At 38.7% G+C, this 18,141-nt stretch overlaps 1 protein-coding gene across 3 annotated transcripts; it reads right to left on the reverse strand.

Moving 5' to 3' along the window:
- Nucleotides 1–3: 3 nt before the first annotated feature.
- brd7 (bromodomain containing 7) lies at nt 4–14,482 on the reverse strand. 3 transcript variants are annotated; one of them, XM_040011831.1, is made up of 17 exons: nt 14,346–14,482; nt 13,768–13,961; nt 13,558–13,651; nt 13,413–13,470; nt 13,108–13,252; nt 12,504–12,614; nt 10,928–11,097; nt 10,086–10,200; nt 8,699–8,774; nt 7,948–8,055; nt 7,721–7,856; nt 6,727–6,838; nt 6,558–6,605; nt 5,804–5,885; nt 4,085–4,228; nt 283–423; nt 4–189 (listed from the first exon to the last, which is right to left on the reverse strand). In XM_040011831.1, exons 1-17 carry the CDS (start codon nt 14,392–14,394, stop codon nt 125–127), a joined length of 1,848 nt encoding a protein of 615 aa, XP_039867765.1. In that variant the 5' UTR covers nt 14,395–14,482; the 3' UTR covers nt 4–124. The 3 variants fall into 3 exon arrangements, with proteins under 3 accessions (XP_039867765.1, XP_039867767.1, XP_039867766.1); XM_040011833.1 differs by having other exon boundaries at nt 4–184; nt 14,346–14,394; XM_040011832.1 differs by lacking the exon at nt 6,558–6,605 and having other exon boundaries at nt 14,346–14,394.
- Nucleotides 14,483–18,141: the final 3,659 nt, after the last annotated feature.

Raw genomic sequence — 18,141 nt, forward strand, 5'->3', positions numbered from 1 at the left:
AGCCAAGGTTGTTGGTTTTTATTAAAAAAAGTTTATTGGCCGAAAAGCATACAAATGTAACACAAAAAGCACTTTTTGTACAAAACTTAAGTTATTACACTGAATGAGAGTGTTTGGAATTTCATTACACAGCGATAACTGGAACCACATCTGGACAACTGGTCTCCATGGCTTCAGCCGTGTCCTGCACTGAAAACGTGGAAAAGTTCTCGTCTGCAATTTTCTGTTTTTTGTAAGGTTACATACTGCATTTGACACAACTTAAGAGAAACTGCCTTTTACCTGTAGTGAGGTCTATGAAGAGCTCAGGTGGGTCTGGAGGGGCAGCAATGCCCATGGCCTTCCTGATGCCGTAGATACTGCTGACATCACATGGGGCCACCTGACTAGTCAGCTCAGCCAAGTTTGATGTCACCTTCTCAGCTGTAAAGGTAGGAGGATGAACGTGAAGACAGCAGGAAATTAAGATATTAAGAAAAAGCAGATTTAAAAAACAAACAAACAAAAAAAACAGATGTATGACTGGTTGTATTTACCAGGCCTACATCTGGTTGTTTTGTTTGTTTGTTTTAATCTATATATCTATTGATACTCTGACTTGGATCAGCTGCTGTTTGTTTTTGCAGCTCCAAACATGTTTGCAACAGAGTGTCCTCTGGTGGGCAAAACAGGCAACACTCATATTTGAAGGGTGTTTCTCACATCTCTCCTTTACTTTAATTTTCATTTATTAACTGTTGAATACACAGATACAGACGTATCAACAAATTGCTAATAATGTTAAATGTGATGGCAGGAGCATGCTGCTGACATGTTTATCATGGTGACAACACTCGAGGCAAGATAACGGAACTGCTATTAACCTTGTTATTATATTATAATAATTAAATTATCCTACATTTTAATGGTAAACTGAATAAAGACATAGCTTCCTGCCTTTACACTTAACATGATTTGATTGGCTGGTGCCTGTATTGGCATTCTACATGACTAACTATTAAGTTATCAGTACAAACGGCGAGCGAGAGAAAGAAAGAAAACAGATATGAACTGAACCACATTTCTTAAGAACTGTTACATCCATTACAAAATGTCACTTTACAGGAAGTGACCTCAGGAAAAACAAGCTGATATGTTGATACATGTTGATAGCTGGAAGTGGCTTAAATATATGGTTTAAATGCTCTACCACGGAAAGGAAGCAATCAATGAATCATCCTAAATCGGTGAGTAAACTGATGGGCAGGTTTGCGAAATTGTATTTAAACAAAAAGAAATTCATTTCATTCTTGTCCTATTGTAAGATAATCAGCATAGTGTGGCTGACTGTACTTACAGTAATTGACGTTTCTTGTTTAAAGTCTCCTACATTTTGATGCTGAACTGAATAAGGAACTAGCTCCCTCGGCTTAATTTGATTGGCTGGTGCCTGTGCTGGCATTCCACAAGGCTAACTCTTAAGTTATCAGAACAATACTTGTTACAGCATGTAACAATTCAGTTCAGCACTGCATGAAGTCACACCATCCTAAGTAACAATTTACCGAGTAAAGAGGTTATTTTAAACACAAAAGTATTAAATGGTGATCAAGGACAACCGTTTATCTGAAAACCCTATTAATTGTAAATATAGCCTATGAAATTAGAGGTCTCTTTTTAATTTTATAAAGTCATCTGAAATAGAGAGCTACGTATTGCCATTCAGCATAAAAGTTCTTTTCCACAAAATGTGTCTCTTAACCTCTCAAGCCCCAAGGGGGTTTCTGAGCTTCCTGCTCAAAAATGTAATGCCCAAATTTAATTGATTATTTCTCTGCAATTACAAACTCTGTCCTTACAATCTTGGTATCAAAATAAAGCTAACACTTGGGAAATTTCATCAGAGGTGTAAATATTGAAGCAGATATTACTGTGTCAAAGTTACTGAGACTGGATCACAGAAAAAGTAAGTAGATTTTATCCTCGCCTTTTCTTTTCTTTTTTTTTTAATTTTTAGCATATAACCCTTTTAAAAATATGGCTCAGATCACATTTGGTTCCAGAAATTCAGTAACCAACATATAAACATCATCTGTGCAAAGATTTGTTTCTAAAGTGAAACAGTGAAAAAATTACAGCCCTGTCAATACATGAATATCCAGACGTTGTACAAAAATGTCCAATTTTGGCACACAATTGTACACCATGCCAGTTGATTTTTTTAGGTATTAAAGAGCAGAAATTAATAAATTTTATTAACGGGCCTAAAAATGCTTTTTTTAAAAATAGATTTTTGAAGAATTAACCACACATTTACATGGTAATGGCCCTTTTCTGCAGTGCGCATAGAGTGTTTGATTGGCCTCTGGCCCTTTAAACTCCGAGGGGCTGTAACTTTGGTTTCTTTTGGTCAATTTGCGTGATTGACACCTTTTTAATTGTTTGAGCCAATAGATTCACTGTAACGATGCCATGTTCACGTCACTTCAACCATTTAGACGTTGTAATGCCAAAACCCACGTGGGCCCAAATTTACTGCATGTTGCGTCTGTCCAGTCACGTGTCTGTAGGTGGGTCTAAAATGGAGGTTATTGACGGAAAACGGCTCTGATGCGGCTAGGTAGGCATGGTAACTACAGGTAATCACGTGGCTACCAGCGAAAAATAACGGAGGAAATCGGTACGGTAAGCCAATTTCTGTCTTAGCGCATTTGCGCCGCTGTGTGTTTTTGTGTTCTTTTGCGGCTCATTCAGTGAATTTTGGTCTGATCGTGGTGAAACTTGGTGTGTGGAGTCAGTGATAGCCCTGGAAGCTAACCAGCCCATCTTTAGCCGGTTACATTAAGTCTGTAGAATTTCTGGTTCGGTTTGTTTAGCGGACTCCTGCGCATTTACGTAACTGCTCGTTTAATCACGGCTTGTTTTCGGTGTCTTTGGTGGTTGTAGAAATGGTTTATATGACATTTTGGCTGAGATTCTGAGGTTTCTGTGGATACCACACATGTCTGGACTTATATTTCTCAACCAGCGTTATAATCGATTAAACGTGATCTCCTCCTTTTTGCCCCCGGTACAGGAGGGGGGTGGGGTTTAAGTGGTTAAAAAAGAAATTTTGGCACAGGTTACATCAAAATGTGTTTTTTCCCCGCTGGGTTCACTCTTTTAAAGACACCAGACCAATGGATGCCCTTTTTAACTGTAATTTAGATATAAGATCTTGGATGGCAGAAAACGTTTTACAGCTTAACCAGGACAAGACTGAAGTTTTAATCATCGGTCCTGAGGCTCAGAGAGAGAAACTCTTGTCTAAATTACAGGCATTTTCACTATGTCCTTCGCTACAAGTGAAAAACCTGGGTGTTATTTTTGACTCCGAGCTTGGTTTTATCCCACATATTAAACATGTAACCAAAATTGGATTTTATCATCTAAAAAATATAGCCAGAGTCCACCCTATTCTCTCTCGGGCCAACACGGAGATGTTGACACATACTTTTATTACCAGTGGCATTGATTACTGTAATGCCCTGCTCTCTGGTCCCCCCAAAAATAATATTTCACCTTTACAACTTTTACAAAACTCTGCAGCTTGTGTGCTGACGAAGACCAGAGGGCGGGCCCACATTACACCGGTTTTAGAAACGCTGCATTGGCTCCCCGTGTGTTTCAGGATCGATTTTAAAGTTCTTTTATTGGTTTTTTAAATGTCTTAATGGTCTTGGGCCTTCTTATCTCTCACATTTGCTTTTACCATATGAACCCTCGCGGACCCTGAGGGGGGATGTGTATGTATGTATCCATGATCGTGTATGTTAATGAGAGTGTGGGGAGTGAGTTGGAGGGCGGGGTGGGGTGGGCTGCTTTTAACCATGTAAAGTACTTTGTGCTACATTTCTGTATGAAAAGTGCTTTATAAATAAAGATTGATTGATTGATTGATTGAAAGAAAAATATTCTGGAAAGGGGGTCCCAGTGATCTGAATCAGGCCAATGTCTACCACACCTGTGAAGGATGCAGGCTACAGAGGTAAATGAAGTGTTGTTCGAGGTCTACAGCTGACTTTAGTGGAAGAACAAAGACGCCCATGCACTATGAGGCTCTTACCCAGCTCCAGCTCCTTGGCAGTCGGGGCCAGCAAGCAGATCATGTTTGGTGGCTGCTTGGCACTCAGACGTTCCCTCTGAACTTCCTGCAAGTTGCGCAGGAGCTTTGTAGTCTCGTCCAATTTCTGCTGGATGTTCAGGGCTTCTGTGTGAGGGAAGGAGAACACGCAGCGAGTAAATACTTCCTCTGAGTTCCTCCAGTTACCTTCTGGTAACCCCCCCTCAAATCATTTCTTTCTAACACAATATAGCCACTGTTTCTGAGCCCTGACACAGACCCCTGGGTTCTCGTGTTACATTAATACTCCAAGGTGCCGAAAGCTGATGACAGAAGAACTCTAGAAAGATCTCAAAGGAAACATAATAGGATGATGGACAGCTAATATGTCGCTCAAACAGTTTTAGACATTAAAATGTTTACATTATGTACTATCTTGACAGAACAATGAGCCACGGTACACTTATGTATATACATAGGGAGAACAAATATTATAATAAATAATGGCCATGAATTTTAAAAAGTACCATGACAGATTTTTCGTCATATCCCCAATACTATGTGAACTTGTAGTTTTCTGATTCTCATTTCTCTTCTCATCAGCATGAGGCAGGTCCTTAAACTGCCTGTAGTGCCACAATTCTTCTTATTTCCTGCCATCAAGAAAAGGCATTAAAAATATTTCTGCTGAGTTAAAAATCAATACCACTAAGAAGGAAAATAAATCCCTTTTTGATTGTCATACCATCAAAGAACGATGGGAAGCCAGTGGGGACATTAACAGTGCATTCATGCAGAATAATTGAAAAGATACATTCCCATGTTGGCTCCGTCATCTCAGTTTTATTTAAATAGCAACAGCATTCATCCAAAGGTACTTTTGATCGTAAAGATAAAGATCCTGCAAAAAATTGGGACTAAGAATTATGACACGAGAACTGAAGGTCTGCAAACTTGTATCATAATTCCATCATGCTCTATCACAATATCCACTGTAGGATGTTAATGCTCAGGTAGATCCTGGTAGTCTGGTGAGTGCTGTGATATTTAAAGATGTTTTTTTTCTCCAGGTAAATTTCAGTATTTTGATGATCATGTTTATGATTAAGTGACGTTCCCTGTGGTAAAAAAACAAAAAAAGGGCTGTTTTCCCTACTGCCCATTTCCCTAAAAAACAACAACAAAAAAAACTCCCCAAAAAACAACAACCAAAACCCAGGTATGAACTGAACCACTTAAGAATTGTTAGGGTCAGAGCTGTAGTGACTGAAAGTTTCCTGTGGATGTAGATCTACATGTGTATGTAGATGTAGAACATTAGGTGCTTGATTTTGGCAAAAAATTTCATCACAATTACTAAGGTCACAAGTTTTTGATCATGTAATTAACACAGATCCAGGGCTGAGGACCGGGCAGTGGCAGTGATAAAAGATGAACTAAATGAGTCCATCAATGTAATTTGGGCTTTTGGGTGGAAAAAAAAAAAGTGGAGGTGCCTGAATGACAAAACGAGCATGATTGCGAAACAGAATTCGGCACAATAAGCATTTTATCTTGATTAGCTTGTTTTCATCATGGAAAGATGAAAAGTATTAATGACATGTGTTTATAGTGCTTTCTAAAGGAACCAAATTAAACATTTTTAAAGATGTTCTGATCATTCCTAAAAGTGTAATTAGCTGCAACTTTAAATACAGAAAAAAAAAAAGTCAGACGTTTTACCCTCAGAAAGCTCCTCAGTCATCTGCAGGCCTGCAGCAGAGCGCAGGAAATCCAGTCTGTCAGATGTTTGGGGGTCAGCTACCTACCAAAGACAGAGGGGAAACAACATGGTTAGTTAGATTAGAAAAATGCATTCCACACTGGACATAAAAGGGAACATCACAATCTTTTGAAGCTTCTTTTGTCATGCTACTTCTTCACTACAATAAAATCAGGCCTAATCAAAAGCTGCAACACCCGAGCAGGGGATGAGAGTAAACTGGAAGGCGGCCAAAAACAGCAAGAAGCTAGCACAGAGGGCCGCTGTTTGTCTGACGGTGGGCCCCTGCTCTGGTTTCCTCTACTGCTCTGAGGAGCGATTCAGCTTCACAGTCAGTGGGCAGTAGAGGAAAACAGTCCTCTCAAAATTCTCCAACAGCGGGCCTTGAGCATGTAGTACTGCTGTGTTTTAAAAGGAAATGTTCTTTCCATCCTTACGCCAGGCCCCTGCTATGTTGACACAGCTGGTGGATGCAGCAGTCATCAGCTGAGGCCATCTAGAACACAAATTAAATCCATGGGGTATAATGGAGGAGCACGTGATATGCTTTGCACTGAACAGCAGCAGCTTCAAAAGCAGTGCTGATGAGGATGAGTGGCTCCGGTTTTGTATTACATAGCGAACGCTGGCACTCGTCACTCGACTCACCTCACGCACATTTCTATTACATGCTGCACATTTCTTGATCAGGGTTTCAGCTCCAGATTCTCTCACCTCCACGGTATCCTTGTCCTCTTGTATATTTGACAGCTGCTCTACTTGCTGGAGGAAAAAAATGACAGAAAAACCCCCCCAAAGCAAAACAAAAACATTTATTTAGTCAACTGGAAGACTTTCCTGTCCTGAAACAAAAAACTACAAATGATGTCAGAGAAAAGCTTACTTGCTCGGTGTCCTTCAGGATTCTTGAATGCTCTCCGTTTGTCACTGCATCCAGGAGGTTGTCTGCCAGTTTGTACACATACTCTTCTGATTTGGCCAGGAACTCTGACAAGCTGCCAAACAACCAACCAAATGAAACTTTACTACAGTTATTTCCTATGCAGCAGCGGTGTAAAAGTCTGAATCATTTTGTTGACTGAGAATAATGACAAGTAGTTGATATTGACACTCCTGCAAATTGGTGGAAAAATAACTGCACCTCCTACACAACCAGTCAAATAAGGACGTGCTACTAATGGTAATTAAAGATTTTCATTAATTTGTAAACAAAAATCATACTGTGCTTTTCCGTTTAGAGGAAAAAACAGACACAAGAGACAATGAGCATGTGGTAACAATAAGCTAAATACATATAGTAATATGTAGTAGTCCCAGTTTCCCATGGCCCCTTGGAAAAATTGATTGCTTACCCCCCCCCTTTTTTTTTTTTTTTAAAATCACCTTGCATTTACTGAACTTTTCAGTTGAATGATTTAAGGATCAACCATATATATATGTATTTCCTTAAAATTCTCCTAAAAATTATGTAGAAAAATAAAATTGAAATTAAAATTCTGTCATGGATAACTAATGGTCCCCACTGGCTGCAGCCGTCATCATAGAACGAGCCCATGTAGCTTCACCTACTCAAACCTTTTTATGGCTTTTATATTCCCTAGATCTTTTTCATTCTGAACATTTTGGAGTTCCACAAGATGTACCAACCTGTTATGAGCATGAACATCATGAGAGAATAAAACAGAAACAAGATGAAACTGAAGTTTACGAAGAGATGAAGGGTTTGAGTCAGGGTGAGGCTCCGCTTACAGTTTACCTCCTCCTGATACAGAAAATCCAGTGGAAAAAGAGGAACATCTGGAAAGTAATCAGTGAGGAATGCCTCGCTGCGTAAAAGACACAGAGCTCGGGTCCTTATACAGACACGCTGTTCATACCTGTCTGAGCCCTGCAGGCTGGACTCGTCTCCATAGAGAGAGTAGATAAGGTCAGAATCTTCCTTGCTGATGTTGGCGAAGCTGGAGTCGTAGGTTGGCGCGTAGGAGGTGAATGGCCCATAGTTCATGTAGGACACTGTGGAAAGTGCCACACACAGATAATTTATTGTCTTTCCTTTGAGACTCTGATATCAACAATATGGAGAAACATAAAGGTAGAACCATACCTGGGGTGATCCTGTTCCTCTTGTCCTCCCTGAAACCCTGCAAGGTGTTCACACCGCTCTGCAGCCGGTTGGACATCATGCCGAGTTTCACAGGACAATAACCCACATCTGCAACAGCAAACACAGTTTTTTTCCCCCCCTCAAGTCTCTGGCTGCATCATCATTTCTTTTATAGGTCTGGAAATACTAATCAACCATTAAAATTTCCCAGTCATAGTTTACAGAAATTAAAATCAAAGAAGCCAAAGGAAACTTATATTTCGCTTTTTTGTGTATAAGCTGTTGTTGTGTAAAGTGGATTTATTATGCTTCTATATTTGTATTTTTGGACTTCAAGAGTGGTGCAGCCTTTCAGTTCATCCACGGCCAGAGCTTACAACAGAAGCTGATGGTGTTTTCATTTATAACTGTGTGGGCTGCAATGATGGAGTCGTGTAGTTACATTTCTAGGGTTTCAGAACATTTTGCGCTTATAATGTCTCTGTGATGTAGATTTAACACAGAAGTATAACTCCAACTGAAAACAGACTGTTTTAGCTCCTCTTTCTTTAAGCTGTTTCCTTCTGATTGGTTGTCCTACATAAACCCCTTTGACTCAAAATTCAAGCCTGCACTTTTGGCCTAAAGGGATTAATGGTATATGTGCTGATCTTTTTACATTAAAGCCATATTCAATATGAACATCCACCGCTGTGGCAAATTATAATAATTGGTCTAATTGAGCTCTTTTATAGTTCCAAAATGGTCTCACCTCCTGCTGAGGGATCTGCTGGGTTGAGGATAGCCAGAGTGGTGGAGCCATCTGACTTCCGCCTTGCAAACTCCAACTACAAAACAAACAGTGATAGTGAAAGAGGAATAAAAATAATGAGAAAATATTACATTATTGGATTCTAGTTAATTAGATAAGACACAATGGACATCAGATAAATAACCAGCACTGACTCTACAACATCGTCTCCAGAGTCTAAAACAAAAAAGAAGGTGTGGATATATTTTAAACTGGGGCCCTTACTGGTTTTTAAACACAAAGCCTAATTTTTAAAGTAGAGCGCCAAAGCTCTTTTGGCAAAACAAAAGCGGCAAAGCATTTTTATTCATGCTCTAAATCTCTGTGGTCACCGACTGCACACACAGCCTGTAAAAATAATAACAGTGAGCACTGATTACATCACAAAACTGTCCAGAAGATGTAACTCAAGTCTTTTCAACCTTAAGCAGCTGTTCTGTAATTCTAAAGAAATTACAAAAATGTGAAGTAAAAAAACAGAAACTATTCTTCCACTATGATCTGTTTATTAATAAAAGGAAACATCAGTATATCTTGATTCAACTTTATGGGCCAAAATTCCTAAATGGGGCAAAATAGCGAGTGAGCGCAATTGCCAAATAGCGCTAAAGTTCAAAAGGTTAACAACTCTTACAATTTTGTCCATTTGTAAATATTGAGAGAACTTTTTTTTCTGGTGCAACATATTAGTAAATCTGGCCCTATGGGGTTAAACGAGGATCTGCTGGGGTTAGTTGGTTCGCTTTGTCTTACTTTTTTCCCCTCACTGAGAAGAAAAAAAGAAAACATAAGTAAATATTTACAATTTATATGTAATGGAAATCTGAAAGGATTAATATATGTCTCATATTAGATTTTCCTTATCTAATCTGCAATGACTTTTCTTAATCCTGCTTCTTCTCATGTCTTTCTCATCTACCCTTCAGATCATTTCATTCAATTACTGCTTTCAACTTTAAACAAGCTCTTGCTGGCTACGTAATCTAAAGCGAGTTAAATTGAATCCGCACTTAAGTGTAAACAATTGGGAGTTATGCTTAAGAAATTACATTTTCCGCTATACATGAGTTTAACTTCTCCTTTCCATGGATACTATTTTGATTCATAAGATAACCATGGTGCAAAATACTGCGTTATACTGTGTGATAATGTATTTAGTGTTGGAAATTTTGTCTAAATCAGTAAAAACTGCTTAAGATTTATGAGCAAGTCATTCCACAAAGTTATTTAGAACATTTTTAAGAGACTGGGACCTGTAATACCACAATGCCATCTGAAACATTATGATCTAAAAGATCAGATAGATCAGTTTGAAAGCGTGTTCTTGTGTTTAACCCTGTTTTCTCACATCAGACTGCAGCACTCTGTTGGACAGCTTTCCTCCAGACTTCTCAATGACCTTGCGTATTTCCTGAAGCTCTTTCTCTGCTTTTGCTGCTTCGTCCTTAGAGTCTTTGTCCTGTCTGCAAATGAAAAGCAAATTGAAAGATGCCAGATGATGAGACACTGTGACCGTGAATGTACTTTGTGGCAACAACAAAAAGTATACACACAGCAGAGAGGAAATTTGCAAGAGTTTTTCTGTTCATTGTATGCCCACAATCTGTGTTCATTCCTCAGATAATTTACCTGTAAGCTTTTGCTGACGTCAACGAACAGATTTTGAGACAGCATATTTTACGAGATAAAAGGTAACTGAATGAAAAACAGCCTACTACGTGGCTTTCTGGGGCTCGTCCTCTTATAGCGAGTCATAACAAAATGCATAATGTCAGCATACGGGTTCTGTTACATCACCAAGTTAAAACACAGCTGTAAAAGATGATAGCCAAGAGAAAACAAGCCCCAGCATGTCATCAGGCATTCCCCACATTCTCAGCCTCCAGCTCCACAGTGGAAAACAAGCTCACAGGAATCAACACGGTGCACTTATGGGAAACTGTTTCCACTCATATGCTGCATCTCTTCATATTTCTCAGTTCTGCTGATACAAATGTGAAACCTTCTACTCTTTTAATTTTACAAATATGTAATTGTGTCAGGCCAACTGTAATTTTAAGGGGTTAAAATATTGACAGTATGGTCAGGAGTATTATTAAAATCCCTCTTGCAGTCTGGGCTCTCCAAGCTACACTTAAATGTGGCATCAAGGCTTAAGGACACGTGTGCAAAGTCAACATGTGAAAGGACCTGGGAGTGCTGGGTGTGTGTGACCTCTCGCTGCTGTCTGTAGTCGCAGGTCCCTCCTTGTTCTGGTCCAGAAAGGTGCTCGTTTGCTCCTCAGATTTCAAAGGTTGTTTGGCAGAAGGGTCAAGACCAGCCATAAAATCTATGCTTTGCTTCAGGCTGTCCAGCCTTTCCTATTAGGGAAGGTGAAAAACATGCTTTTTACTTGGATTTAAGAAAGAGAAAAAAAATAACCAAGGAGAAGAAAACTGTGGTGCTGAGTTTGTGAGCATCTGCTGCCCCCAACTGTTGCTTTGTTCCTAAAGCAAGGTTACAGCAGCCTGACTTACAGATTATTTTACAGCAGGCTATTTATCAGTAGAGAACACCTGGGTCCTTATTTGAGTGCTATTTTGGAACTTTTAGTACATAATTCACTTTTCTCCTGTCTCAATTATTGTAACTCACTTTTTATGTAAATGGCCTGTATTTGTATAGTGCTTTACTTAGTCCCTAAGGATCCCAAAGCGCTTTACACTACATTCATTCACCCATTCACTCACACATTCACACACTGGTGATGGCAAGCTACATTGTAGCCACAGCTGCCCTGGGGTACACTGACAGAGGCGAGGCTGCCGGACACTGGCGACACCGGGCCCTCTGACCACCACCACCAGTAGTGGTGAAGTGTCTTGCCCAAGGACACAACGACCCAGACTGTCCGAGCCGGGGCTCGAACTGGCAACCTTCCGATTACAAGATGAACTGCCAACTCTTGAGCCACGATCTTTAGATTACTATGAGCCTGTTTTCAAATTGTCCAGAATGCAGCAGCTCTGCTGCTCACAAAAACAAAACATTTTAGTTAATTTTAAAATGTTATTAATAACACATAAAGCCCTACATGGCCAGGCTCCTGTCTATATAACAGTGCTAGTGACACCACATTCCAACAACTGGCCTCTCCAGTCATCTGATTACAGTCTGTGAACTATTCCACACTCTTCTATTTTAAATCCAGAGACGACCAAGCTTTTGAGGTTGCAGCTCACTAACTTTGGTACACGCTTCCTTGTTTTAAAAGACTGATGACAGCAAATTTTTTATATGTTAACTTTTCTTAAAATGTTTACCCCTTGTATGTAAGAATGAATGTAAGACTGTATGTTTCATTTTCTGTCTGTACTATTACTACGGAACTATGTGTTTTAAAAAGTGCCATTCAAATAATGTTATGGTTATATAATTATAAAAGAAAAATTGGTGCATATGAATGCAGTATGTTTGTGTGCATTTTTTTTATTGCTGACAGATGTCTACAAAGAAAGTACAACAGCTAATGTAGACACAAATTGTCTTTACAACTTTAACATTACTGCAAAGTTTGTCATACATTAGGCTTTATAAAAATTTTGATGGACAAAAAATTATTTGAAATAATTATAAATAATACATTTTTGGGGGCTTTCAAACTGAAGTTTTCTGTTATCATGTACACTGTTTTAAAATAAAGCTCCTTAATTTTTAATACTTGATGAACCCAAATTACCCCCAAGCAAAAGAGGTCAAAGAAAATGACGGTCCAAGGTCACGATACCTGGCTCAAGATCTTCATTCCGGAATGTAACAGTTTCCGTGCTGCTTTGTGGTAGATTGTCTCAGGTTTGTTGTAAATCATAGCATTTTCACACATAATCCTGAAATCAACCTGCATCAATGACATGCGTAACATTTTAAAGCATGACAAATACAACAGCTTCTGTTAGTTAAAACACACTAAAAATGTGTTCAAATGTGGCCTTTAGGGAAAACAAATATACTTAACATTTTTAACATGATTTAAATTTTTTTTGAATAAGATGAAGACATCATTGACAAAGTTTTAGCAGTTTGATTAAACAAAGAAGTATAATCTGCAAATTGCACTGAAGCTACTTGTCATCAAAGACAGGTAAAAAACATTAAGTATCAGAACATACATTAAGAAGGGAAAAAATACTAATTTTTTTCACCCAAAACAAGTATCATTAGTGGATGTGAAAGGACCTGGGAGTCCTCCATAAGCACCACGTCAGTGTGTCCTACAGTAAGCTAGAGTATCAGCAATTACAAGAGCTGTGTCTTTAAACTTGAAAGAACGGTTTTATTTATTTCTTCTAACCGAATGCAATAGTACAACTGGCAGTAACACAGACATGTACCTTGAGTTCATCCAGTGACTGGTAGCACTCTTTCTTTACTTTGTCCTTCATTGTACTGAAGTCCATGGGACGCTTGATGACTGCAGAGTAACCAGGAGCAATGAGGTCTGTCACTGGAAATGAAAAGAATGCGTTCGGGTCTTTCCTGCAGAGGAGACACAAACAGTTTTTAGTTGCAGAAATATCATTACCTAATGCGGTGAGTTGCTCACCTCATTATTTATAGATATTACTAAATGTCAAATAAAAATAAAAATTTAAATGCACAATTATCCCTGATCAATAGGTGATAAATGCTGCTGCACCTTTGGAGCTGCCTGATGAGCTGATTCAAAGCTTCCTGCAGAGGAGTCTGTTCTTTTTCTGTGGAAAGGAGCAAAATAACTTAAGATTCTTTCTACAACCTTCAGAATAAGTGTTAGTATTAATTTGGGAAATATTTAACATTACCTTCCTGTTTATCAATCTCTGAACGTATAGGAGTCCTGTTCTGCTCCCGGTCATCATCTCCATCTGCGTCCTGCCCTTTCTTCTTTTTAGTTACCTAAAATAAACAAACAAACATACATTAAATTCACACACACACACACACACACACACACACACTACCCTTTTAAAATATAAATCTAAATTATCTATACCAACAGATATGATGTTTACCTTCTTCTTCCCCTTTTCCTCCTCTGGTGACCCAAAGCTTTTCTCTTTATCCTTTTTCTTCTTCTTTTTCTTGTCTTTGGGTTTGTCAAAGTCAGCCGGCTGTTCGTCATAAAAAGTGTCAAGGCTCGAGCTTCCTGCCGTCACTTCATTTCCGGACACTTTCAGCACCAGCTTCAGTGGTCTGTCTCCATATTCTGTACAAACAAATATCGATTAATAATCAAAATAATGGTGTGTGACTACAGTGAGAACATACGGCAGCTTAGGAAAGCTAGAAACAATAGCCGCTAACAACTAACTCGAAGTCATTTAACTTACGCTGCACGTCTAGCGAACAATGTATTGTATTCACACATCACCACCTCAGTATTATTATTTTTCATTTAAAAAAATGATGGAAACGTGTAGATATCCATATAACTAAGTCGGGAAGGTAGTTTAGCAATAAGCTAGTTTACCAACTAGCTCTATTGTCGTGCTAACAGTGCTACAATACAAAAACACAGGGGCTACGAGTTAGTTTAAAATGTAAAAACGGTTTATTCTGATAAGCAGTTAAACTGTGTGGGATGAAATACCTTCATATCCATGCTTCTCGGACTTATGCTTTTTGTGCTTCTTGCCCATTGTCTATGTTTTGGTCTGCACCGGCGGCCAACTGCTGTGGCTGAGCACTGTGGTAGCTGATGTAAAATTTCACCAGAGGCAGATACACTTGCAGCGTCACCTGTCGGTGCGGCGGTGGTAATACCCATGTCTATGGGTACGACCGCCCTTCCAGCCGGAAGGAGGCGACATAACCTTTGAAATAAACTTCAATCACGGACCCAGGCCTGCATAACTGCCATTTGCCATGACCCCCCTTTAAAATAACATATGATAATAATCGTTCACCTGGAGAAATCACTCAATCAATCTTAAGCCACATACAAATACAGGGAGCACATGTTAACCACACTCGTTATGTATTGATAATTCAGCACGCCTGAATCATATACAGAATGTCCATTTTCCTTTAATATATGGATAAGTAAAAAAATAAATAAAATAAAAAATCGAGATGCTTAGAAGATATGTCCAACTCCAGTACTGTGAGTATAAACACATACAACAAGGGAAAGTTCATGATGAAAAGAAAAAATGTAGTATTGCACCTTTATGAAGCCAGGAAATTTGCAAGTGGCGCAATATTAGAAAAAACCTGAAGTAACAGCTTGTTTTTTCCTTTTTTTTAGTCCACTATAAATGTCACACAGTAAACATGCTGAGCTTTTCTTTCCTACAACCAAAGTTGGTCAAACTCAATGCTAAATTTAAAACACAGGTTTTCAATTTTACTCGGATTACATCAAGATTAGTTTTTAGAGCTGACATCAGACAACTGTTGACTGTATTCATCAGCAACTCTTTAATACACCTAGAGTGTTGCATACTGATGTGTTTAAATGATCCATATATATTAATTTTAATGCACTGGGTATACTTTTATTGCACTTTTTTCCATAACATTATTTCAGTGATTGAAATCAGTGTCTTAAGACCCAGACATATGTCCTCTACATGTCTTCTATATGCAGCTAACCATGATAAGCCAAGGAAATTCTGGAGATGTTTTATGCAGAGACATTTTTAGCCATAAACTATAATATTTTTCTAAATGTAAAAAGTTATTTGGGTTGTGCAAGACATCACAAAAAGAAAAACAATATTTCTGAAGTCACAAACATTAAAAAGTATATTTGTGCTATCACCTGCAGGAATTTTACTCACCGTATTTTTGCCTGCTTATAAACAAACTGTGGCAGAGAAATAAAAGTATCAAATACAAAACAAAGACAAAATAAATGAATAGTATAAATATGGTAGTTTACTTGGAAATTGTGCAATTATGCCACTTGTCAACTCTCCAGCCTCTGGATGCAGACTTTAGTAGACTTTTATTTTTTTCTTATCCTACAGAAATGTAGTAAACTGGAGCAGAACCCTCCACAAATTACCCTGAATGGTTTGTGTAATGAGTTGGCAGAATATATTGCCATCTTCAACACGGGTGAAGTAAAGTGTCTCTAAAACACAGCGGTTAATATTGAGGTCTTTCTTAAAACTTAAATTTAACATTTGTTAAAAAAGCAGACACCTCTGTAAAGAAAAGAGAGATGATATTTGGTTGAATGTTGACTTCGCAGGACTCTGTAGCTGCAGGAGCTTCCCTGTCCGTTTTGGAGCTGTTATACTCGGTTAAATTGGGACATATTGTACTGTCTGATGAATGACAGATGTTTTATTCATGGCGGAAAGATAGTCTACATTCTTTGATGCACATTCCAGGTTTTATGAAAAGGGCAAAAGATGAAGTGGAAAACTCGAAAGGAATGAAGATTGACAGAATCCACTATTTGAGCCATTCCTGGTCATAGATGAAGATGTGATATTTATACTCTGTTATCGTTTGAGTCTCCTATCTTAGCAAACTCATCCCCAGCAAATTACTATATTACATTCTTTACATATTCGCTGTTATTGTGTTGGGGAAAAAATCAGTTGCATGTTATCCATGGCCATATTTAAAATTAAAATAACCAGAAAATTTAGTGTAGTAATTCAGAGACTGGTGGTTTTCTTAGGTGTCACTTGTGCAAATGAAAATGCACGTACAGCTGTAATTCACTTGGAACTTGATTTAGACCCTCCCTGTGATGAAAAGCCACTGAGTTCCTTATGAAATAGAACGGTCAGGGAAAGTGTTTCCTAGCAATATGCCCACAATTCTCTGAGGGGTAATTGTGTTTTCTTTCCTCCTTGACTAAAATTAAACAAACAAATAAAGGATCATTTGTAGGCCCCAAAAAACGATGGATTTTCATCCTCCCTGAAACCTCTGAAGGCAGCAGAAACAAGTTTTCTGCCTGTTTACACTTCTAGCAAATATGAGTTGGAGATTGGATTTGTCTACATAGTAAATGCTGTTAGGAAATTGAGGAAATTGTTTCAGGCCCTAAAACCAAAATAATAAGCTGAAAGACATCAAAATGTTCCACAAAGTTGAGGAGCTTAGTTTCATTTTGGATTGTTTACATACCAGGAATGAATGGTACAGCTTTATAGTCACTCATGAACATACACATTTTCTTTCCAGAAAAAAAAGTTTGGAGTCATTTACGTGTGTTGTATGGTGTATGTTATTGTGTATCACAATCCTGGATAGTAGCTTTGAACAAAGTGATTATAAAATCCCTAATATCAAATACATTTTGGCCTTTTTGAGCCTTTCTAATGAACATTTTAGATAGCTACAACATGAGAACAAACCTCCTTTCAAAATGTTCTTCATTTACTGTCCATGCAAAGATAGATGTCTGTGTTCTCTACAGATTTGCTAGTCCAGTACTACTCTGCAGCCCCAGAGAGGCCGTGGGATCCATCTGCTTGAGTCCAGCTGCAGAGCTGCGCACACATTGGAAGTCCATGGATTAAAAGGAGATCAGTTACACCAAACAGGGTTAACAAATGGCAGATGTTGTGAAATTCATTATCCTCTGTCACAACAGAGGGGCTAAAGGGACCCGGAGACCATTTCCACATGAAAGCTGCTTCCCAACAGAACCATGGGAAACCGCTTCCCGCCCTGCAGACGGGATGGAACTGGCATGTTTTGGTCTGCACATATACACAACAAAAATACAAACAGGGATACAAATGCAGGCTTTGAACGGTTTATCTGTTTTGCACATGGTTTGACTGAACCAGCTTTGGAGATAAAATGTGCTGTTTGGACTGCCTGAGCCAGAGCACCACAGTCTTTTTTCCCCCCTTTTTTATGGTGTTGGGACAATCTGGTTTGACTTGGGCTGTAAAATGTCATCCCGGTGACAGTCCTGTAGTTAAAAACCATCTCTTAAAAATAATTTAAAAAACAACTTCCCCTTTATTTTCACTCTTGGTGTTTTTGTGTATTTTCTCTGATTTTGCAACTTTTTGTTCCTACCTCTGTTTTCAATCTTGGATATTAAAGTTATAGCTTCTTTTCTTGCTAATTACATCAAACCTAAAGCCTATGGCAAATGGAAATGAATAACGTCTGCCCTTTTGGCTGGATATGAGAATATTTGATGAAGTTCGGTCATAGAAGTCTTTTCACTAGAAGTTGTGAGCGCGCTACTCAGTTATGACAGATGAAATGTTTGGGGTCATTACAACTGTCAACGCAGAACGGGTTTGAAGATGTAACCAGCCATCACAAATAAGTCAGACAGAAACATCAAAGAGGAGAAGCCAATCATTCTGCCTCAGTGTTTTTCTCCCGTATGCCAGTCTGTCATGGCAACATCTTTGAGCATCAATCACTCATCCCCGTCAAAGCGCTATGTGTATGGT

Source organism: Simochromis diagramma, unplaced genomic scaffold (genome assembly GCF_900408965.1).
Source record: "Simochromis diagramma unplaced genomic scaffold, fSimDia1.1 OVJJ01000603.1, whole genome shotgun sequence".
Classification (NCBI taxonomy): domain Eukaryota; kingdom Metazoa; phylum Chordata; class Actinopteri; order Cichliformes; family Cichlidae; genus Simochromis; species Simochromis diagramma.

Bases quoted from the DNA above. Each gene is read 5' to 3' on its own strand.
- brd7 (XM_040011831.1), bottom strand. From the start codon at position 14,394: ATGGGCAAGAAGCACAAAAAGCATAAGTCCGAGAAGCATGGATATGAA. The intron at 13,962-14,345 runs GTATTTCATCCC...TTGTTTGTACAG, and splicing joins CGAGAAGCATGGATATGAAG to AATATGGAGACAGACCACTG. The intron at 424-4,084 runs GTAAGAGCCTCA...CTACCTTTACAG, and splicing joins TGCCAAGGAGCTGGAGCTGG to CTGAGAAGGTGACATCAAAC.